Consider the following 24,983-nt stretch of genomic DNA (forward strand, 5'->3'; position numbering starts at 1 on the left):
GACAAGTTTTAACTCACCTCAAGGCACTGAAGGACCTCTCAGAGGATGCTGACCATATGGGAACTGTCAGAATCAGATTGATGAGGTGAATGACTTCGTAAAGGAGGTCTTTAACCCTACCTGGTTCAGAAATAAGTTTTCTTCCAGTAGAGAATACATTACATGGTTATATACCAGTCGTGATGGTTTGCAGCATTTTGAGCTGTGCATGAAGCCTGCCCTGGTTAAAGTCTGTTGTATGTACTCCAAGCAATTCCTACAAACATCTTGTGGATGGGGGATGTGTTTAGGAGGATGTAATAAGTATCTCTTCAAGATGGGATAGTCACTTTAGATCCTTTTGGTTGAACCTTTGTTCAGTTCCATTCAAAAGGAGATCAAGAATTTCAAAAAATCTTTCCTAAATTTACATTCTTGAGACAGTTCTCTGGGAACAGATGTGTTTTAGTGTGGTGCAGTTTTGCTGGTATTTTTCTTGGCCATCAGATATTTGGGTCTTTCATATTTAGGTTTTTAGAAAATTTTTGATTTCTCTAACAGCATATCAAATGTGTCCATAGTTTTAAGACTTGCAAGAGCTACTTTCAGAACCTCTACAGAGTGTTTCACTCCAGCTGCATTGAAATTTCGATCCTGTAGGGATCTGGCCAATTCCTGACACAGTCCAAGCACTTCAGTTGCTACTGGTATATAAAAAATAGTTTCAAACTTTTTGAGCCACTTCGCATAGGCCCGAAGGACTGACTTTCTTTTGTCTCTGAGCTGCATACATTCACTATCTGTCACCATTTTCTGGACCTGCTCATAGTTGTCCCTGAAACATGTCAAAGATTTTACTCTTAAAGACGCATTGGAATCAGTCATTGAGCTTTTGGGCTTGGATTGGTTTGATTGACACCACATTGACCACCATATCTTCATGCATGTCTTTCCTTTTTGCATATTCTAGAATTATAGTGAGATGTCTTTCACAGTTACCAGTACATCACACAATGGATCACAGCTTCTTGTAATTTCCTATAGCGCCAGACCTAAACAATGATTGCTGTGGTGGATGTAACAACTCCTTGGCTGATCTTGAATAAGGATTTCCTTCACACCTCTGTTCTGCCCCAACATGTTAGCTGCGTCATCGAAACAGTGGACGTGTAGAAACCCAATATCTGGTGACAGTCTTAGAAGGATGTCTTTAATGATAGTTGCCAGTGTTTGCACCTTGGAGTCCTGCAGACTATAAAAAACCAGGAAAAGTTCTTTTATTTTGAGTGTCTCAGGGTCAACACAACATACATCTACATCTACATCTACATCCATACTCCGCAAGCCACCTGCTGGTGTGTGGCGGAGGGTACCTTGAGTACACAACGTACACAAAGATTGAACTGCACCTGGCCAGCCACATCCTTCATCGAATCTGCCATAATTCTATGAAGTGGGGAATTTTTTATTTGCTGCACAATTTCTCGCTGGATCGTGGGAGCCATAATTTCCAGTACTTAATTTTGTATTGCTGGCACCACCCAAATGTCATGGTCATGGTGTATCAGCCATATCTTCAGTTCTGGCACAGCATTCTTCTTCTCATCAAGAAGTATCAAGGGGTTCCCAGAGACCGTTTCATGACCTCTCAGTGTGTTTCCTATTCAACATAGGAACCTGAGTGAACTGGTAATTACTAGTAAAGCAGTTCTAGCTTTCTCCTGATCGCGACCTGGACAATCACAGGTTTGCTGTTTTCACGTTGGGAATAATTACGAGAGGCCCTCGATGAGAAAGACTCTTCTTGTGTATCTTGGGCTTTTCCATGGCTTCTTCTTCTTTTTTTCCCTTCTTTTCTTTTTCTTCATAAACCTTTTTTAAGAAAAGTTCTCTCTTTCTGTGGTCGTCTATTGTTCACCAAGTGGATGGGCCAAATGTTCTTTTCTTCATAACGTATCCCTGGATAAGCCACAAACCATTCTGATTTACAAGGTCTTCGATTTCTTATGCTTCTGAGGTGGGTGGAATTTTTTTTTTTCTAAAACAAGTAAACTTGAAGTAGAGCCCATTGTGTTTTCATGTGAGACTGGGGTGTCTGCATGCTTTGACAGTCCTATGGCCACAACTTTTTTGTCCATTGCCTCAACCTGAAATCGTTAAGGATAAAATCGTGCAACATGATGTATCTTGCACACATCACACTAACTTAGAAATAGCTTTCATCAAGCAATGTATGTTAATGTTGAGCACAGAATACACTGAAGTGCCAAAGAAACTGGTATAGGCATGCATATTCCAATACAGAGAGATGTAAACAGGCAGAATATGGCGCTGCGGTTGGCAACGCCTATATAAGACGACAAGTGTATGGCACAGTTGTTACATCGGTTACTTCTTCTACAATGGCAGATAATAAAGATTTAAGTGAGTTTGAGTGTGGTGCTATAGTTGGCACATGAGTGATAGGACACAGCATCTCTGAGGTGGCTATGTAGTGGGGATTTTCCTGTATGACTATTTCACGAGTGTACTGTCGATATCAGGAACCCAGTAAAACATCAGATCTCTGACATTGCTGTGGCCAGAAAAAGATCCTGCAAGAACTGAACCAATGATGATTGAAGAGAATTATTCAACCTGGCAGAAGTGCAACTCTTCCACAAAGAGCTGCAGATTTCAGCGTTGGGCCACCAACAAGTGTCAGCAACAAAACATCATTGATATAAGCTTTTGTAGTCGAAGGCCCTCTCGTGTATACTTGATGACTGCATGACACTAAGCTTTATGCCTCACCTGGGCCCGTCAACACCAACATTGGAGCTAGTTGTAAACATGTTGTCTGGTCGGACGAATCTCATTTCAAATTGTATTGAGTGGATGAACGTGTATGGATATCGAGACAACCTCATGAATCCATGGACCCTGCATGTCAGTAGGTGACTGTTCATGCTGGTGGAGGCTCTGTAATGGTGTTGGGCGTGTAAGCATCCTGTCTGATCACATGCCTCCATTAATATCCATTGTGTAATCTGACGGACTTGGGCAATTCCAGCAGGACAATGCAACACCCCACACATCCAGAATTTTACAGACTGGCTCCAGGAACACTCTTCTGAGTTTAAGCACTTCCACTGGCCACCAAACTCCCCAAATATGAACATTATCAAGCATATCTGAGATGCATTGCAACGTACTATTCAGAAGAGATCTCCACCCCCTCATACTATTACAGATTTATGAACAGCCCTGCAGGATTCATGGTGTCAGTTCCCTCCGGCACTACTTCAGACATTAGTTGAGTTCATGCTTCATTGTGTTGTGGCACTTCTGCATGCTTGTGGGGGTCCTACATGATATGAGGCAGGTGTACCAGTTTCTTTGGCTCTTCTGTGTATAACAACACAAGCATAGGAAGAAACATTCATATGAAATATTTAGCCTAACAGTATCAGTGCTTATGCTTTCTCGAAGTATCTTTGACTAGTATTACTACTATCAGATTGAGACTGGCCACTGTCATTAGTAATGCTAATGCAAATGATCTGAGATATTTTAGCACTAGTACCACCTCCAAAAATTCCTTTATAGATTTTTGTGACATTGTGCAGTTCCACACCTAAAATAACAAAATAGTAATAGTCACATATAAATATCAGCCACGACCCATGAAACGATGTACACATAAAAAGGGAATAAAAAGTTAGATACTGAGATTTAAAAATGATTCTCTAATTCACTAATTGTATGTGTCGCAAGTAAGAGGAATCACTGTAAACATTTTTGAACATCTACATGGTAAATTACAAAAAAGGGTACAAATCAGACCTTAAAGCAATACTGCAGTGTAAATGGAAGAACATTGTCAGACCTAACAACAAACTTGCAGAATTCATACCAAGTCGATTGTGATTTATGATTTATTGGAAGGAAACTTGCATGGTAAACAAAATATTTTCAGCTGTAAAGATGATGTGTACTACTATATTTGTTCAGTGGTGAGCTGTTGTGTAAAGCAGTGTGTTTTAGTGTTTATTCGACATTCAATTTTCAGTTGTCAAATCAATTTGAGTAAATTGAACTGTATTTGTACCATTAAATGTAACATTTGTGATGAAACTGGTATAGAATGCTTTTCTCTATATGTTAAAACTTCTTGCCAGATACAACTTTGTACTTTTACTTGCTGCTGTTTTTGACAAGTGTAAATAAAACATTGATTTGCATTATAGCACTATATTCCTTTCATAAGCTAACAAATGGCATTAATATACTTCCACATTATGAGAGGTAAAAAAATCTCAGTATTTATTGTACAGAGAACTACTTATCTCTTTGCGTACATTATGTGCTGAAAACATTGTTTCAGTATCTTGAACTGTTTGTGTGTAGTGACTTGTCACGCTGCACTCTGCATGGCGTGCAGAAACTTATCATGTGTGGCATACCACCAAGACATACAATCCATTTACTCATCACTGGAAAGATACAGCTTTCCTACCATGATAAGAAATTACTTCGGTATGTTAGCTTCGGTTGGTATGCTGCAATACATGACCAAAAGTGCACAAAATGTGAAATAGGCAGTGAGGCTATTCTTCACTGCAAATTCTTCAAATTACATTCATTGAGTTTTGGTACTTCATTTATAAAAATCTACCACCACCACCACCACCACCACCACCACCACCACTACTACTCCTTGGCACTACAGCCCTTGTAGGGCCTTGGCCTCCTGGACAACCTCCACTCACTCTTCTCTGCTCACTGCCTTGCCTCTCCATCTTCTCACTCCCATCCTTCTCAAGTCCTCCTCCACATTGTCTAGCCATCTGGTCCTTGGTCTGCCCCTTATACGACGTCTACCGGGTTTTCCTTTGAAAACTTTCTTGACTGTGCTGTTCTCCACCATTCTTTCTACATGTCCCAACCAGTGTAGTGCATTACTCTTTATTCCAGTCATGATATCTGGTTTGTTGTACAACTCTCTGATCTCCTTATTATTTCTGATTCTCCAAAAACCCCTATCATTCACTGGCCTGTAGATTTTCCTAAGTATTTTCCTTTCTCATCTCAGCAATAACTCATCATCATTTTGTGTCATAGTCCAGGTTTCTGTACCATAAATCACCACAGGTCTAACTACTGTATGATACACAGCCAGCTTCAGGTTCCTACTAAGGCTCCTTGCTTTAAATACTTTACCAGCTGCAATCCTTGCATGTTTTTTTCTCTCATATCATTATTCTCAGTTACCAGTGACCCAAGATATTTAAAGCTTTCACAGCATTCATATTCTTTTCTGTTCAAAGTCATGCTTCTTTCTCCTTCACTATATCTTTTCCTAGATGATGTATTTTTTGTGTGTGTATGTATGTGTTTGTTTGTGTATCTATCGACCTGCCAGCGCTTTCGTATGGTAAGTCACATCATCTTTGTTTTTAAATATATCTTTTCCTAGATGTTAACATATGCTTAGTCGTTGAGTGATTAATTGTCACCCCCATCTCCGCACCATTTCTTTCTACTTTTTCAAGCTTTTCTTCCAGGTCCTGTTTTTTCCTGGATAACAAATCAGTATCATTAACATATGTAATAGCAAATCAGTGTCGTTAACATATGTAAGCTCCTGAGTCATTCTATTAAACAGTGTTTCCCCAGGGTTGTTGCTTTGTGTCTTTCGCATTACACTCTCCAATCTCCAAGGCGACATTGAACAGAATAGTGGAGAGCACATCACCCTGCCGCAGTCCTTAGTTAACTTCAAATGGCTTTGATAAAGTGCCCTCAGTCTTTACTTTGCATACTGTTCTTCTCAAAGCCATTTTTACCAATCGTATCAGTTTGTTAGTGACTCCTGCCTCTTGCATTGCCTTCCAAAGTTGATCTCTTTTTATACTATCATAAACTTGTTTGCAGTCACTGAACAGCTGGTGGACATCGATGTTGTACTCATAACATTTTTCAAGGATCTGTCTGATAGTGAAAATCTGGTCTATAGTGGATCTATTAGTTCTGAAACCACATTGGTAGTCTCGTAGATACTCTTCTATGTATGTTTTTAACTTCCCAGCCACGATTTATCCTAATACTTTATATACTATACAGAGCAGTGCAATTCCTCTATAATTCCCGCAGTCAGCGTAGTCATGTTTCTTGTGTATAGGGCAGAGTATTGCTGTACCCCACTGTTTCGGCATATTTTCTTTCCGCTATATTTCCACGAAAATCTCATGCAAAAGCCTTACTAGTTTTTCTCCACCATATTTTATCATTTCTGCTGTAATATTGCCTAGAGCCTTATTGTTTTTAAAAGTCTTGATACTAACTTTAACTTCTTCCAGTGTGGGTTCTGCTATTGATCCCTGGTGCTCTTCATCTCTGTTTACTTCCTGCTCCACCTCTTCTGCCATACCAGCATCAGCCCCACCTTCGTTTTTTGATTCTGCATTCAATAGTTCACTGAACTACTCCACCCATCTGTCTAAAATCTGCTCTTTTCCTCCAATCAGATTTCTCTCCTTATCTCTACAGAAAACTGCTCTGGGTTGGAATCCTTTCCTTTTATCTTTAACCCTCATATAGAATTTCCTTGTTTCTTGAGCAGTATTTCTCCCTTCTAACTCATCAGTCCACTATATTTCAGATTCTCTCTTTTTCCTCCTATATTCCTTATATGCTTCCCTTCTCATCTCCTGGTATTCTTCTAGCATTCTTTTTCTTGCCTCAATTCTTTCTTCTATCTTCCTCGTACACTCTTCATTTAACCAGCGCTGGGTTCTCGATTTCTTCTTTCCGCTCAGTACAGTTTCAGCTGTCTCATGTTATTCCTTTAACCTTTTCCCATCTTTCTTCAATATCCTCTCCTGCCTGCTCTTTGGCTTCATTAGGTCTATTTGTCGAATAGTTTTATACTGTTGTACTGTATTTTATTATTTTTTTAACTTGGTATCATCAAACCTTGGTGTGATAGCTTTCTTGATCTGTCTATAATTGGCTATCCTCTGTCTGTATTGGATTCTTACCAAATGATGATCACTATCTCCATCTGCACCATGACAGCTACCCACCTCTAATATATCTGAAGCATGTCGTCTATCAATGAGTATGTGATCAATCTGATTTTTTGTGATCCCATCTGGGGAGCTCCTTGTAACTTTCCTTATATCCTTCCTTTGCATCCATGTGCTTTTAATAATCATGTTATTGCTGATGGCAAAATCAATTAGTCTGATACCATTATCATTAGAAACTTCATGCAGACTCCCCTTACTAGCTGTTTTCCTGTATGCGATTTCTTTTCCTACTTGAGCATTGAAGTCCCCCTATAATCACCTTAACATCATGCTTTGCCACCCTTGCTATTTCCTGGTCCAGTTGCTCATGGAACACATCTTTTTCCAACAATTCTGCATCTTCTGTTGGTGCATATAAAGAATAAATTGAAGAAACGGGCTTTCATTCGTAATACAGAGATTCTTTCACTAACAGCATTAAAGTTCAATGTGGCAGCCTTTTGAGCATTATCAACCAGAAAACCTGTGCCTCCACATCATCTGCTTCCACAGCTGTAAAACAGTGTGCGTGTCCCAGATGCTAATATTCCACTTCCTTTCCATTTTGCTTCTTGTACTGCTGCCATCGTCACATTATATTTCTTCATTTCCTTTTTAAGGTTCTATAGTCCTCCAGGCCTGTTCAGTGTTCTAACATTCCATGTCGGTAAATACCAGTCCGTTGCCAAGGCCATTTATCCATTACATCCATCCGGCTTTCTTTGTCCTTTGGTTCCGTAACAAGCTCTTTTTTCCGGGCTGAGATTGTTAGCCTCACGCCCAACCCCCTTCTTGGAGGACCTGGATTTTTTTAGGGTTCACTCCCCTAGGAGGATTGGCTTCCCTACGCCCATAGAGCCACCCCCCCCCCCCCCCTCCCCTCCCTATGTTGCAGGACTCACTTCGTCTGTCTCCTCCATCAAGACTTGGGTGACACTGTAGCTACGCTACCGCTGGCACAACTCTCGGCTTCATCGGAGTACGCAAACCCTCCCGCCCGGCAATGAAGGTGCCTACAATAAGGCGGTGTCCCCTTGGAAGGATTGTGATAATGAGTCTGGATAATAAATCAGTGCATACTAGACTTCTTAATAAAATTGTCTATAAATCCTTCTTTCAGTAAGAAAGACATTATCCAAGCAATAATTGTCACAACAGATTGAGTGCATTACTTAACTAGTATCACAGGGCTGACTATGAGAAATGTGGCCACTAAACAAAGCAGTGAGTGTCAAATCATGAATGTATTACGTATTCTGATGAGACATAAATGGAGGATGTTGTTACTAGTCGTGCATGTCATGGACTATGAACTTTATAACAACTTGCTATATGGTAGTATTTTGGAACATACGTCTCACTTTTCTGATCCTGCAACAAGAGTGGACTTTTTCTTGCTGTGGAATAAAAGGATGATCCAAGTACACTTTCATGGATGCCTAATTTCAGGACAAGCTGCAGTGGGTTATGGAGGGATTTTCTTGCAATTCTACACCTAGCTCAAATGCTTGCGCCCAGATACTGGTTTTCATGCAACTAAGAAGAATTATTCCATCTTAGTTCTCGATACAATGTTACATGTACGTAGTTTGAGCCTTTCTGTACAAGTTTAACTAATATTGTTACATAGTGATTATTGATACCTTTACTGATTGAACCTCTGATTGCCTTGTCATAGTGGTAGGGAATGTTTATTCACTGACCGTTGTTAATTATTTCTGGAACATTTCTTCCCTTTTTCCTGCTTAAGTCCTTGGAACTGATCTGTTTGCCACTGATACGGATGGTCAAGCAAGTTCTGAGTATTCCAGTGTAGATCCAGGCACGATTTGTTGCTTTTGTATCGAGATGTGGTGCTCCCTGTAACTCAAAAGCATTTCCACTGTGTGTGTATGCCATAGCATTGTTGGCCGGTGTTTGTCATTTTTGATAGGACTGCACTTGGCTCGTGTCTATGCGACCTCGAGACTAAACTGATCAAAAAAAGTTTTAATCAACTACAGATCTGAAAATGTATGTGGACTTAGATTCAAGGGGATCTGAACAGTAAGTCATGAGAGTGGTGACAATGTGTGTTTTGAATGGTATTTAATTTTGAAGGTGCAGAGGACAACAGCTACCAATGTAAAGGGACAGCAAAACAAATTTTTTACAGTCAAGATTTCTACCTTAAGTCTGACGCTCCTCCCCCAAATTCAGTGCACTGGCCTCACTGTAGTTCGTCTATATGACGTAGCCAGCCCTGAGGGACTGATCAGTCTCGACTACTGTTCGAAACTGCTTTGTAGAATTTGTTACATATGCATACAAAGGCTGTGCTTCATTAGGAATCACAGAATGAAAAATGAGATGAAGGGAGAGCAAAAGCAAAAATCACTGCCAACAAAAATACTGATTGCATTTTTCTTGGTGGCAGCGTGGTTTATTCACTGGTTCTGCCTATAGATGAAATAAAACTCCAATTGAATTGGGGGGCAAGGGGGCAGGCAGGGCAGAAACCATATCTCGCCCACCCCCCCTCTCCAACTCCCAACCCCCCCCTCCAGGATTTGAAGTGCGAGGGGGAGGGGGGGGAAGCAGGTCGGGGCGCACTGCACGACCTGCATCACCCCCCCCCCCCCTCCCCCAGTTGATACACTATTGTGTGTAAGTGCAAGCTATATCACAGAAAATGTCTTACTCAGGTCTTCTAAAGGCTTCCATTCAGTGGACTACGCATGAACACTGTAGCCATGCACAAGTCATTGAAGCCACTCTTGTTCACATTCATCCAAAGGTTGCAATTTCTGCAACAATAAAGGTGACTTCCAATTTAAAAGAAACTAGACTGAACCATTGGAAGATTAAATCTCTGACTTAGAGTTTGAGTCGTATTTAAGTAAATACATTAATATAATGACAGAGAATGGTTTAAATAAAATAACAGTGGAAACTTTTCTGACTGTAGAACAAATAATAGTAACAAGAAGTGCTAAAAGAGGGGAGTTCCATACAGAAGATTGCAAGTAATGATAGAGGAAACAAAATTACTATGAATGCTCAGTACTGAGGAGAAAACTAAATAGTGGGTTATCGAAATGTAAGCTAAAATGGTTAATGTTCAATCATTTTGTGAAGTTACTCTGGATTCGATTGGGCATAGTCAATTGTGGATCTGCATATGTTACTGAATACAAGCTTTATCATTTTGTGAAACACAGAAAGACAATGATAGATTTCCAGCTTTTGAGATTTTCTTAAGATGCAAGCTGGGGCAAAGTAATGTCTCAAGTTTCTTTTTGTTATCAGATGCTGTGGAATAGTCATCTGGAGTGACCTGATTCTGTATCAGACATAATGGGCATGACTTTTTGGAGGCACCTCTACCTTAATATATGGCGCTAACAGCTTGTTGGAGAAGGCTCTAATCAAAGGGAGGAATGTGGTTAGGTTTTTCAAAATGTGTGCAAAGCATATATAGTACATGTAATATTGGTTACGTTCTGTCTTCTGCAACAGTAATGAAAGTCTTATTAAGACCGAACGTGTTTTACGTAATTCTAAAGCATCTTCAATGGTCACTTTAACAAAGTGTTTTTTCTCTTACAATTTGGTTTTTTATGATCATAAACAGTATGCATGCTTTATTTTCTACTATAAACAGTGTTAATTCGTACCATTACAACAAGAAGTAATACTGTTTATAGTAGTCAATAAAACATGAGAACTGAAGATCCTTTAGAACAAAGTGAAATGTGTGTAATCTTAATACTACTTTCATTACAGTTGCAAAAGATGGTTTGTAACTTATGCAGATAGTATATCTGGAGCTGCAAAAACAGAGGTCAAAAAACAAAGATGAAAATGTCCACATGTAGCAGTTTCAGTGGAAACTAATGTTTGATTTCATTTGGATGACTCACATACTTTCTATTATCTTTTCCTAAGGCTCTGATGGTGCTGAAAGGAACCAGTTAAGAGGTTAAAGGGAGGCTGTTGGTACTTTGATTTGTAAACCTGAGGTTGTCGGAGTTGCCACGAAGTAGAGATTTAATGGTGTTATACTTTGAGCTATTTAATATTGTTTCGTGGATCTGAGTGAAACTGGCCAATGTTATCAAAATGATTCCACTACTATTAGAAGTGTGGTAAGGTGATTTGGATCTGTCTATTAAATATAGTTATTCTTGCATTCATTCCTTTTGGCTGCTAAAATACAGTTTTCATCACTTGTACAGAGACATTGAAAATGTTAGTGCCAAAGTATAGACACATCTGTTTTGAAATTTTCCAAGTATAAAGTGTTGTGAAGCTGACTTTAAAATCTTTTGCTTACTAATTCTTATTGTTAATATAAAAAAATATAGATCAAAGTTAAGCAGGCCCAGCAAGTTTGTATAATGCAAAGAAATTTCTTCTGAAGCCAAGATGACTAAATATGATTTATTTTACTATGACTGATTTTGACAGAAGCTTGCTCTCATCATCTGATTTGTGGAAATAAATAAATAAATAAATAAATAAATAAATGGGTGTAACCTGTATAAGTTTGTATAGTTGTCACACAAAAGATCATGGGCAAGTTTTGAACAGTTAAACAATTTAAAAAATTATCTTCAGGTAGAGCAACTTTTGTAGGCAGGCAAGTTGTCATTACATATAACTTGGCATGTGATGCAGGGTAAAAAACCAATACATATCAGTTATACGGTTTCACAAGTGAGATCTTCAGAAAGTTTTGTAATATCTGGCAATACAGTACCATAGCAAGTTAAATAATGTTGTTGGCAGTGTCAGTTGGATACACAGTTACCATTATAAATGTAATTTAGGATTAAAGTGAGAGTGAGTAGTCTTCTCTACTCCTTTATTATTTACATTCTGCCAGAAATTTCTTACTGTTTTGTCAGCATTGTAGTTATAGCTGTGTGCAGCAGTCAAGACAAAGAGGATGACTGATACATTTGTAGTTTTTCTAAACTCTTGATGATGGTCTTCTACAGCACTTTTTATGGGGAATAAGAGAGATATAGTTCACAGTAACTGTATATTCAGCTGTTTCATATTAGTATCCATGTAGGCAAAAATTTGTCAGTTTGTATGTGCTGAGCTAACTGCTGAAGAAGTTGTGTAATGTTTGGGTGTTACTAGTTAAATATCAAAATTTGTGTCTGTTGCACTTTTAAGTATTTAGTTTCAATTTTCATTTGTCTTTGCAATAAATTTACTCATTTGTAGTTGATGCAACACGAAGGAGAGCTTACAGTTTTACTGTTTGGCGGTTCTTGAATAGAGAATCTTATGTTAAACATTGTTGATGCTCTGTATGTACTAAACAAATAATTTATCTTGTCAGGTTTTTGTGTGAAATTAGTGAATTGACTAGATAACAAAAAAATTAATAATATATGGAAAAATTAGTACATTAGTGACATTTTGAATATGATTAGTGTTACCCAGGATTGGGACTCTTTAAGCATAGCATTCACTAAGTTCTGACTTGGGGAAGTCCAGTGCAGCATTTGAATTTTGGCATTAGTCTTGCGTTTTTATAGTGTATGTGAGTGCCATGTTTGTTGCAGATTTTTCTTTCCATATACCACCTAAAAAGAAATGACTAGTAGAACAGATACATGTATCCAAAACACCTTCTATCGATAATGCTCTATAGTTATTAAGACATTTTAAAACCACCAAAAGCTGCTTTATGAATAATCTGTGTTATTTTTGACTAGTTTTGATCCAAAGCATCATCAGGTTGATAAATATTATTGATGTAAGCAAGGAAAGATGGTGCATTGATATCAGAAGTTCAGACAGAACACAAGTCCATTGCATCAAACAACAAGGTTCTCCTTGCTTTTAACATTTACAAATATAAAACTGCACATTTTACAAAAGTACATAAATGTAACAACCCATGATTACAGTGTCTCAAAGCATCACACAGTTGGAATCAGCCAACTCCTACAAATACCTGGGTGTAACTATTTGTGGGGTTATGAAATGGGACATAGATTCAATCTCACGTAAAGTAAGTGGTAGACTAGACTCATTTGTAACATACTAGAAAAATGCAATCTTCAAAGAATATTGCTTTCAAAACACTTTTGCAATCCATCCTAGAATGTTGCTCAAATGTGTGGAGTACAGCAGGGAATGTTGAAGGTGTACAAAAAAGAGCAGAATGTATTGTCACAGGCTTGTTTGACTCATTGGAGAATATCACAGAAAAGTTGAAAAATCCAAATTTACAGATGCTTGAAGAAATGACGCATTGTACCTTGGCAAAGTTTTAAGAATCAGTATTAAGTGAGGAATCTGTGAATATACTACAGTGCCTACACAGCACACCCACCGAGTCTACAAAGACAAGGTTCGTAGATGTGTTTAAGCAGTCATTTGTTACAGGTGGCATACACGAATAGAAACCCTAACATTTTGTACAGTGTGAAGGGACCTCTGCTATGCACTTATAACTAGTTTAAAAAAATACATTGACACATGTATTAGGAGAAGTTTATTGTGCAACAGCCACATAAAATTATTAATGGAATATGCCAGACTGAAATTCGTTACAGGAATTACAATAAAATATAATTCATCCAAAGGAGATTATTGTTTAACAGTTTAGGATTTTTGCTAGTTAATATTAATACGAATGATTCAGAGAACAACTGTGTGTTTTTTTCTGTGTTTGCTTAGTGAATGGGAAAGCATCTGGGAGAAATTCATTCCACTCTAGTGGCAAACTCAACAAGAACAGAATTATGTTTCATGAAGATGATCAAATTCTGAGTGTGTATGTTTAAAAAAATTTATTGTTTTCTCTCTTGCACGTCTCTCACAAAATAACTGCAACAATGATGCACAAGCAATTTGTGCTTATGTAGAGGGCTACCCTCAGTCATTGTACCTATGCAACATTCACAAACGGGAGGGAACCAGTGATACACACCACCATCTCCAGCACACCATAAAATGGTCTGCATACCGGTAGTACAAATTTAGATGTAAATGTTTTTATTCCTTCAAATCTTTTGCTCTATTTTGTTGAGTAGGTGACTTCTCATTTCAATAGCTGTGGTGCTTTTTGACCTTCTGTTTGTTTGCTACATTTTCTGGCATGAATGAATGGGAAGAAAGGAAAAACAGAAAAGATATTAGTATGTACTAAGGCTTTCACTGCCAGCACCACTTCTATGACAGATCATACCAGGCCAATAGGCCAGGGTGCAGCAAGTGTGTCACATTTCTGATGTTTCATTTAGATCAGTGCCATGCGTATTGAGGGGTCGAAATACCAAACATTGAAGGTGAAATGCAGAACTGCTGGACCATGCTCCATCATTCTTGTAAGCCCTTTATATATCACAAAAGATAGAAATGGGATAACATAGGATTTTGCTACTGGACTGCCAGGATGATAATGTTTATATTTCAACATCTGCTCCTGGTTCATAATGTATGACAGGGTAGCAGTGAACAAATTTATAATAATTTCCTGGGTACTCTTTTAGGGAGTTGCAGATGTTATTATCTGAAGAAAGAAGAACGAAAGAACAGCTGGAAAATCAAGTTGAAGAACTAAAAAGTAAATCAGTTGTTTCAGATCTAAATTTAAATCAAAAGGAACTGTTCGAAAAAAGAATTAGAGAACTACAGAATGAACTTGAGTCAGTAAGGAAAAAACTGAAAAAGGCAGAAGGTAAAGCCAAAGAAACTCCACCTGCATTGCTTGAATTACAGGAAGAAATGGCAAACATGAAAACTCAACACCAGATTGCAATTTTACAGGTATGTGAACAATTAATCTGTGCTAAGCTAAATAGTAATACTTTTTGCTGCTATGGGCTATGCAGTGTTATTGACAGACCTTATTGCACAAACTGTAATTCTATCAGATATTTTTAATGTGAAATTAAATTTTCAATCGCAGTCTTTGCACTGTATTGAGAGAGAGAGAGAGAGAGAGAGAGAGAGAGAGAGAGAGAGAGTGTGTGTGTGTGTGTGTGTGTGTGTGTGTGTGTGTGTGTGTGTGTGTGTGTGTGCGTGCGTGCGTGTGCGCGCGCACACATGCTGCTAGTATTGTGAATGTTGAAGTAGTTACTTAAAATATGAGGGCTGTTCAGAAAGTAAGGAACGATAGATCGTGAAATGGAAACCACAGTGAAAATCAAAACTGTTTTATTTGCAACAGTTAGGTACAACTTCCAGCTACTTATGTACATAGTCACCTGTCGGACTTAGTATTCTACCCACTTCTCGATATCTTCGTCATTGAAGGCAGCCGCCTATGCTTTCCGCCTATTCTCTACGCTGGCGTACAGCTCATTGTCTGTGCCAAAATGTTGTCTTGTTAGCCAGCAGTTCATGTGAGTAGAGACGAAACTCAGAGGGAGACATTTATGGGCTGTATTGTCGGTAATCAAATATATCCGATTGAAAACGATGCAGGAGCATCTTCATTGCCCCTGCAGAATGCGGCTGAGAATTGTCTCGAAGAAGAAGACACACGACCGTTATGTAATGTTGGCTGCATAGCTTCAGGTGAAATTTCTCACCAGGCCCCTGTACTTGGCGGGAGACACTATTGTTCTAGGTATCTTTAGGTGCTCCCTGTGTACTCAGAACTAAAAAGAATGATGTAATGCGTTCGACGGACGTACTAGACACAGCCCAACACACCTGTGCAAAACTTCATTGGATTTTCACTGTAGTTTCCATTTCGTGACCGATTGTTCCTTATTTTCCAAATAACCCTTGTACATAGAAATACATTAAAAGATGACATTTATCTATGACAAGGAATGCAAAACAGCTACCTTGGAAAATCTTACATAGTCTTCGGGGAGGTAACAGATCTTGAAGTTGAGGTTTTAACTTTTCATGAAAGGTGATTCGTAAGTAAGGTTGTGTTGAGTTTACGATTTTTTTATTGCCTATATGCAACACTGATGGTGGTGTACTTGAAGAAAAAAGAAAAGAAATACAGTCAAAAGATGATTTTAACTGGTGAACGTTATCTTGTTTCCATGGTGGAAAACTTTATACATTATTAATAGACTCCCTAGACTCCTTTTTTACCATAATAAACTGGCTTTGACAGATAAAACTTATAGTATATCATCTTACACAATGTTACTGTTTGATAGTAATAATTTTGTTGAGAAGGAAGTTGATTAGTTGGTAGTATCATTCATAGAACTTAATAAACTGTTTCTAGTTAATTTCAAAGCATCCATATTAGTGAATTTGTAAATAAACATGTTGCATTGTGAAACAGGAGTTATTTAATAACATCATTTGGACTGTAAACACCGTGCTGTACTGAAGACAGTCCAGGATGGAATTAAAATAGCAAATTACTGTTCAGCATATAAAGAAGCATTGAGTCGGAGAAAGGCACAATGAAAGAGACTGCCAAAATATTAAAGCTTTTGGACAAGTTCTTGAGGCCTTCTGCAGTAGGAAAAAAAAAAAAAAAACCACACACACACACACACACACACACACACACATGTGTGGCCACTGTCTCAGGGTGCTAGAGCCCGACTGTGTCTGCTGTAGCAACTATCTGCTGGGATGGATGGTGAGGGTAAAAAGGAGGCACAAGGTGGGGAGAGGGGATAACTTAGTAGATCTGGGAGAGGATGCTAGTGCCTTCCTGGTGGGGCTGTTAGTTGTAGGGAGAAGTAGAGATGCTACAAGTCCCCTCCCTTCCCTTCCCCTCCCCTCCAGTCAGAATGCGCTCTCTCTCTCTCTCTCTCTCTCTCTCTCTCTCTCTCTCCCTCCCCCCCCCCCCCTCTCTCTCTCTCTCTCTCTCTCTCTCTGTGTGTGTGTGTGTGTGTGTGTGTTTTGGTGACAGCCCTTAAACACCCACAAGTATAAGCTTGCGTGTCTTTATTTATTTTTACCTGGAGTTCCTTTTGTATAAATATTTAATCTGTAAGATGGGTATATGGATATCAGATATGTTATCTGTTAAAATAAATCGAAACGAGACCAAGATGTGAATTCTTCAGTAGAATTTGATATAGAGGGCCTTTCATTTCCTCCACCTAAGTGACTTGACTTGATGAGAAGGTATAGCTCTACAGCAAACATCAGCTAAGAGGGAGACAGGTAGGTAGATTAGAAGGATTAGGAAATGAGAGATAAGAGGTTAAAAGGGTGTCAGGGATGCATTTTGGTATTTGATGCAAAGCATTGAATGATAAACAGGTAATGTAAGGAATAGCACTATAGCGCTTAACTGTTATTGTGTGTATGTAATTCTATTTTTGCTTTTCCTCGTTTACTAAAATTTGCTTCCATTTCTGCCTGACATTTCTGAATGCAGCCATTATTCTGTATTTCTTCTTAGACCCATAGCGTTTCAGATTCTGAAAGTTGGTCGATACCAACTCTTTAGCACTATTGTCATCACTGCAAAAGAACTATAGTTTCAGCAGCAGCACTCATATTTGTAAAATTGAAACATAGTAAAAGTGCTGCCAAAAAGTAACTCATATTTACTATAGATTAATTAATAATAAATGTAAACAAATTATTGAGATCATTGTTTAGTTCCTGGAAACAAAATTGGGACCATTGAAATCTGCTATGAACTGTGCTAAAATGTTATTGATGGTTGTGCCACAGGTATATTTGTGGCTATCTGAGAATCGTCTCCTTGGGTCATTGAGTCTAACAGCCATGCTATATTGTTGGGTCATTTTATGCTGTCTTTTTCAGGGGAAAAAACTAAAATTTATTTAATTACAATTACATTGGAAGAACAAATCACCTTACAGTGTCTATATTTTCCTCTATGCCCTATGTATAACTATTAATTGAAAGGCGCGCACACACACACACACACACACACACACACACACACACACACACACACACACACACACACACACACACACGTGCCAGTGTGTGCATGTGTACCTGTGCCCCTACTCTAATTTTCTGCAGTATGTAACAACTAATTGGGGAAGCAGACATTACCATATGTGTGGTAGGGCTCCAGTATTGTGCTGACAGAAGCTGTTAGGTACATCATTGCTTTGTCACATCATTTATGGTTGGTTTCCATTTTTTCCCAATTTCACTGCTTTTATGTTCCCTCAAATTGTGATACATTGTATTGTGAAAATACTACTTGCAGGCTACTTGCTCAATATGGTTTAAACTCTGATATTTACTTACATGACACTGTTTAAAATATTAAAGTTGTAATGACTTCTATAATACTGATACATCACTTTTACACTACCCCTGAAAACATTCCAATAAAGGGTCTTTAAAAAAGTGCGCCAGCTTTGAATTACGTAGTATATTTCTGTTTATTCATTGAACACATTGTTGTGAATCTTATCAATTTCCATAAATATTCTAATTGTTGTTCCAGTCTGAATTTCTCACATTTCTTTATTGTGTGTCTAACCATGGAGCAGTTTACTAAAGCACATCATATGGTAATAATGAAAATATTTTATCAGAATGGAATAAGTTGTGCAGCAACTGAGTTATGCGTACTCTTGTTCCTTGCAAAACATTGCAATGGCTAATGACACTGTGGCTGTTTGTCCAGTGAAGTCAGTTGTTTGCCATTCTGAAAAATTGGCTAGTGGATATTCTTCAGTATAGCAAATTCTCCAATATGTTCCACTTTCTTATTTTTACAGAATTCAGTTATTGCAGTAGCTGAATGAATGGAGATGATCACAAAAATAGATTAGATTTTGTTGAATGATTTTGAAGTAGATGAGAGGAAGGTAGTTTTCTGAGCAACATCATGTATAGTGACAAGGCACACTTACACATCAATGAGTTTGCAGTTGCGGGATGTTGGAAAATCCTTGCATGATGCAAAAGAGGGAATTGCATCCAATGGATCGTATACAATTATTCACAAGGTTTTACGGAACCTATGAATGTGCAGTCACACTGTGTACAAATCATATGCACGCCTTAGTTCATCATAAGATTTTCTGTAAGTGTCACTCCTCTAATGATTCTTAAAATGTTGCATTGTCTAAAAACAGACTCTATTCATCTGTTGGTAACGGTATTGAGAAACATATTTCTCTGTGCTACCAAAATAATATCAGATTTTTACAGTGAGTTATTGCTGTGAAATTATTTTAATTTTTCAGGAACAGAAAAAGGCTGCTGATGCTGAGGAACAAGCAAAGCATATGGCTGCTATGCACGAAGAACGTGTGGCTAGCTTAGAAGCTCGGCTTGCTGAGTTGTCATCAGCAGTTGGCATGTATGATCGCCAGCTTCAGCAGGACCAAGTTGCTATACAAAAACTCAAGGTATCTATAATTGTAATTTGCATTCCTCTGTGTTAACACTTAATTTTGCTTTTGTTTTCAGTTTTGTTGCTCTTGTATCCCGAGAATTCTGAAGTAGAAGAAACTAAAAATGAGAGAGAGAAAGACTGAAGTTAACAATTCATTGTGTAGGTTATACAGTGAGTTGCCAGAAGGCACATAAATATGACTGAATATGTTTCTAAGCTATGTGACAGTTTACTTCTTCAGGGATAAAGAGGCAAAAAATGCTCAGGACAAGGATGTGGCATCCGTAAGCTTGCTCTTGTGCAGCTAGGGGGTGTTATGTTTGGTACACAACAATGTATAGGAATAGACTGGAAGGAAAAGATAGAAAAGAGGAAGAGCGAGGCTACAGAGAGTAGGATATGAGTGTAAAATGAGTGAAGCAAGGATGGGGTGACATGAGGAGACATGGTACTAGGCAGGTATGGGGCAGGGACTAAGGAAGATTGTGGTTTGAGAGAAGCCAGCGTTTTTGATAGTGAGGGAATTTTTGTACAGTGTAGACTGTGAAGCACCTACTGAAATTGAGCATGTTGTGCTCAGTGTAGTGTTACATTCTAGTTTGCAATTAGGCCCTGCTGCAGTGCAGTAGCAGTAAGCAGATAGATACAGTGGGAGTGGACAGAAACCCTCATTATGTTCAGTACATCGGTTCAGTGTGTTTGCTATTTTGCAATTTTTTTCATCCTTTCTTCACAGTAATATTTATGGTCTATTGTTTTCATCCATCATTAAAGGTTGGTTCTTAGATTCTCACAGAGTAAAGCTAATGGGAGCAGAAAATTTATTATTAAAATATCTTGTTTTGTCATGTTGATTTTTCTATAGGTATGATAAATGTACAGTGACACTGTTGCTTCAAAGATAATTACATAAATCATACATTGCAGCCAACATGTTACTTCTGAATTTTGGCTGCTACAAAGTTCATTATTGATTGTAGATTTTGCCTGTATCATGATAAAAATAAATAGGTAATAATGTACCTTGGCAAAAATAAATAGGTAATACCGGATCACTAGGACTACTCACTTCCTAGTTTTGGTTAAAATTGTTTTAATCACTGTCAAATTATAACACTGCCCATGTCAATTTATTTAAAATCAATTCAACACAGATGTACATTTATAGTCTTCAACCTTTTTTCTGATAGATTTTTAAATTTTTCTACACATTTTCCACTCGTAATGTTTAGTCAAACACTCATGAATAAACTTTATTATATTCTTTATAAATAATCACACACAATATACAACACAACATTCTGTCATAATCAAATGTATTACTTTCAATACTGTTAACAGCTTAGTAGATAAAACAGGCTCCACAGTGTGGCAATTGGACAATGAGTAACTGATTTGTGTTATCAAAACATTTCATCTGTCTTCAACAATGTACAGTAATTAAATATCAGTGATGTAGTACACCAGTGAGTGGCCATATTCTCTTATGGCCACTGGCTGGTAGGTTTTTCACGATGGTGCTAATCAGACCCAACACAAAAGAGGCCTGTGGCACTACCGTATTTACTCGAATCTAAGCCGCACTCGAATCTAAGCCGCACCTGAAAAATGAGACTCGAAATCAAGGAAAAAAATTTTTCCCGAATCTAAGCCGCACCTGAAATTTGAGATTCGAAATTCAAGGGTAGAGAAAAGTTTTAGGCCGCACCTCCAAATCGAAACAAAGTTGGCCCATTGTAATATGAGATACAATTTAGGTCGAATGAATGACGATACAGCTACAGTAGTTTGGTTCGAGTCGTAAGCTTAGCAGTTAAGCTTTACCAGGTAGCCATTGCTATGCGTCAGGTGCTCCGTCCATATTTATACGGGTACCCTTCCTTTTTCACGTGCTTCGTCTGGGTTGAATTGATTGCTTATTTTTCTTTGATCTGATAAGTGCCGTTACTTTGTTATAGGTGTTTCGTCACTCTAAGCTGAAAATGCATTATTGTACTGTGTCACGCATTGTTTGTCACATTCTGATAGTGAGTGTTTACGACCTGTCGCAGCTCAAGGCATGGCTTGCTTTTGTACGCGCTACCGCAGCTTCCAATTGAAAATAAATAAAAATAAATAAATAAAATCGTCTCATTAGCGAAACAATGGCAAGAGACTGCAATTTGTTGTTACTTACACTGCTGCTTTCTTTGATAATGATCAACAAGAACCAAATAATAGACTGCCTGTGATAGAAGATGTTGTAAAGGAGAGTTTAGCGAAAAATTTTCTCCGTTTGAATATCTTTCCAGATACCTCTTTAGTACATTACCTTCTGCACAGAAATTAGAGTCATCTTAAATTTAAAAATCTAGTCAGTTGTCGTGCTTCATTTCTGACCGTATCTCTAATCGGCGTAAGAATAATACTAATATAAACATGGCATGATATGTATATTCTTCCGCGATTGCTGTTGTCTCACTCTAGTTCCGAAGTTTATTAGGCAGACATGATTTAAATGAAGTAGCAGCAAACACAAAAGAATACATGGCAAAATGTTTATATTCGTATTATTCTTATGATGAAGAGAATACTGCATGTGATTCACAATTCATAAAAGTTCCTATTAGCAACCATCTCTTGTCACAGATAGGAACAAATTCAGAACGTAGAGTTGGCCATATTGACAATCATCCCAAACAGTCTTGCCAGTCGGATTTTCGTAGTACATTGAAAGGCTGCTACATTCGATGATGAACAATACGTAATTTGTATTTACTTCGTTGGATAATGTATGAAAATGCAGTGGTCGAAACTTGGGGCGGAGAAAAAAAGCTCGTTTTCCACCTTTTTCTTTTTTTTAAATTTATTTACTGGCGCAGAGGTTTTGGTGCCAGTATTTATCTTTGTGCCTTCAAAGCATGATAGTGTAGCGCCACATATATTCGACGGCAAAAGTTACTTGTGGCGGCACCTACCAACAGAACTTCTGCTTACTTTGCACTCGATTCTAAGCCGCAGGCGGTTTTTTGGATTACAAAAACCGGAAAAAAAGCGCGGCTTAGATTCGAGTAAATACGGTAGTCTCCACTGGTCTCGTTCAGTAACATAAATATTCATCTTAACCTACTTTGATCCTAATACATTGAAGTCATTACTTAAAAATAATGCACATTCACCTTACATAACTCATCTCTTGAGAAACATAATGTGTGGAATAGTTTGACACACTGCAACACCATGTTGTATCACTGCGTGGTCATGGACAGTTGGTTAATGGTCATTCCCACATAAAGGCTCTGCAGAATTTACAGCAGAAACGGTATATGATGTGATTTCTTTGACAGTTGGTTGTGCCTAATATAGGACAGGACATGCCTGTGATAGGTCTCGAATAGGATATACTGGGAGGGTGCATAGTACAAGTGTTGCACCTAGCTCTGCCACACGGGTATAACCCGTGTGGCAAGGTGTTGGGAATAAGGTGTAACGTACGAATGGATCAGGCTATTCTGTTAATTGCATGAGCAGTGGAATACCACTTTGTAAGGTGTCAGAAGGATTGCTGACTGTTCCTCATTCATGGGTCTTTTTCTTTTTTGTGGGGGTGGGGGGAGGAGTAGTGTATCCTATTTCAGTTAGTAGATGGAGGTGGTCGAAGGATTAGGAATATGTGTGGGTGTGATATTGGAGATGTGTTTATGGACTGTATCTGGACAGTGATGGCTTCGCTATGAAAGCCCTCAGTGACACCTTCAGTATGCAGCCAAATTGTTGCTTGATGGCCAGTGGGCTTGATATGGGAATTGCTTTTAATAGAGCAATTGGAGAGTTGAAGGTCAACATTAGGAAGGTTACACGCAGGGCTGAGGAGGACCAGGTGAAGCAGGTGTGAGAGAAACCGTTCAGGCTGTGGAGGAGTAAGGATAGAATGTATTGACCCTCAGTCTAGATCATCAAGATATCAATGGACATGAATCAGACAAAGAGTTCTGGATGCTGGGTGGCTAGGAAAATTTCCTCTAGATCACACATAAAGAGTTTGACATGGGACGGGGGACGGTGTTCGAGGATGTGATCCAGATTTGTTTGTTCATCTTTCCTTGAAACCATATATCAGTTTTCTGCATTGTAGTTAGTTGAAGTATTAGACTTGTATTTGGGAAGGTGAGCGTTCAGATCCCCGACGAGCATTCAGATATAAACTGTGTGATCAAAAGTATCCGGACACCTGGCTGAAAATGACTTAAAAGTTCATGGCGCCCTCCATCGGTAATGCTGGAATTCAATATGGTGTTGGCCCACCTTGCCTTGACTCTCACAGGCGTATGTTCACTCAGGTGCTGGAAGGATTCTTGGGGAAAGGCAGCTCATTCTTCATGAAGTACTGCACTGAGGATGGGTATCTATGTCGATGGGTGAGGCCTGGCATGAAGTCGGTGTTCCAAAACATCCCAAAGGTATTCTATAGGATTCAGGTCAGGACTCTGTGCAGGCCAGTCCATTACAGGGATGTTATTGACCTGTAACCACTCCGCCACAGGCTGTGCATTAGGAACATGTGCTCGATCATGTTGAAAGATGCAGTCGCCATCCCCGAATTGCTCTTCATCAGTGGGAAGCAAGGTGCTTAAAACATCAATGTAGGCTTGTGCTGTGATAGTGCCACACAAAACAACAAGGGGTGTGTACCCCTTCCTCATAACATGACTACACCACACCATACCACCGCCGCCTCCAAATTTTACTGTTGGCAGATGACGTTCACCGGGCATTTGCCGTACCCACATCCTGCCATCGGCTCGCCACATTGTGTACCGTGATTCGTCACTCCACACAATGTTTTTCCACTGTTCAATTGTCCAATGTTTATGCTCCTTACACCAAGTGAGGCGTTGTTTGGCATTTACCGGTGTGGTGTGTGGCTTATGAGCAGCCACTCGATCATGAAATCCAAGTTTTCTCACCTCCCGCCTAACTGTCATACTACGTTCAGTGGATCCTAATGCAGTATGGAATTTATGTGTGATTATCTGGATAGATGTCTGCCTATTACACATTACAACCTTCTTCAACTGTTGACAGTTTCTGTCAGTCAACATGTGAGGTCGGCCTGTACGTTTTTGTGCTGTACGTGTCCCTTCACATTTCCACTTCACTATCACATTGGAAACAGTGGACCTAGGGATGTTTAAGAGAGTGGAAATCTCATGTACAGACATGTGACACAAGTTAAACCCAGTCACCTGACCATGTTTGAAGTCCGTGAGTTCGCGGAGCGCCCCATTCTGCTCTCTCACGATGTCTAATAACTACTGAGGTTGCTGCTATGAAGTACCTGGCAGTAGGTGGCAGCATAACGCACCTAATATGAAAAACATATTGTAATAGTGTGCCCTGCCAGTGACACAATAACATACTATCTTCCTCTCCTATCGATATGTCAGAAGTTTAAGATATAATTTAATCTTTGTGCCAATTAACTGCACTGCAATATATACACCCAGGATAACGCGAGTGGCGTAGCATTATCATCTGTATTTTGTCCTATATAAGAATGTGCGCTCGTCTTTTCTTTCTCTCCTTAGTTGCACGCCTTTCTGACAGCGTCTTACGCTATCAGACTCCTATTTTCTTCCATGTTTGTTCAAATGAACTGAAATTGTATTCCTGTTAGGGATTTGTTTAATTGT

At 38.8% G+C, this 24,983-nt stretch overlaps 1 protein-coding gene across 2 annotated transcripts in view; it reads left to right on the forward strand.

Moving 5' to 3' along the window:
- LOC126094685 (GRIP and coiled-coil domain-containing protein 1) overlaps nt 1-24,983 on the forward strand; it is a 135,853-nt gene that overhangs the window by 47,702 nt on the left and 63,168 nt on the right. For both annotated transcript variants that reach the window (XM_049909207.1, XM_049909206.1), the window contains exons 5-6: nt 14,531-14,807; nt 19,160-19,324. In XM_049909207.1, the coding sequence (XP_049765164.1) occupies nt 14,531-14,807; nt 19,160-19,324 (442 nt within the window). The remainder of the gene's footprint in view (nt 1-14,530; nt 14,808-19,159; nt 19,325-24,983) is intronic.

The sequence above is a fragment of the Schistocerca cancellata genome, chromosome 8 (genome assembly GCF_023864275.1).
Source record: "Schistocerca cancellata isolate TAMUIC-IGC-003103 chromosome 8, iqSchCanc2.1, whole genome shotgun sequence".
Classification (NCBI taxonomy): Eukaryota; Metazoa; Arthropoda; class Insecta; order Orthoptera; family Acrididae; genus Schistocerca; species Schistocerca cancellata.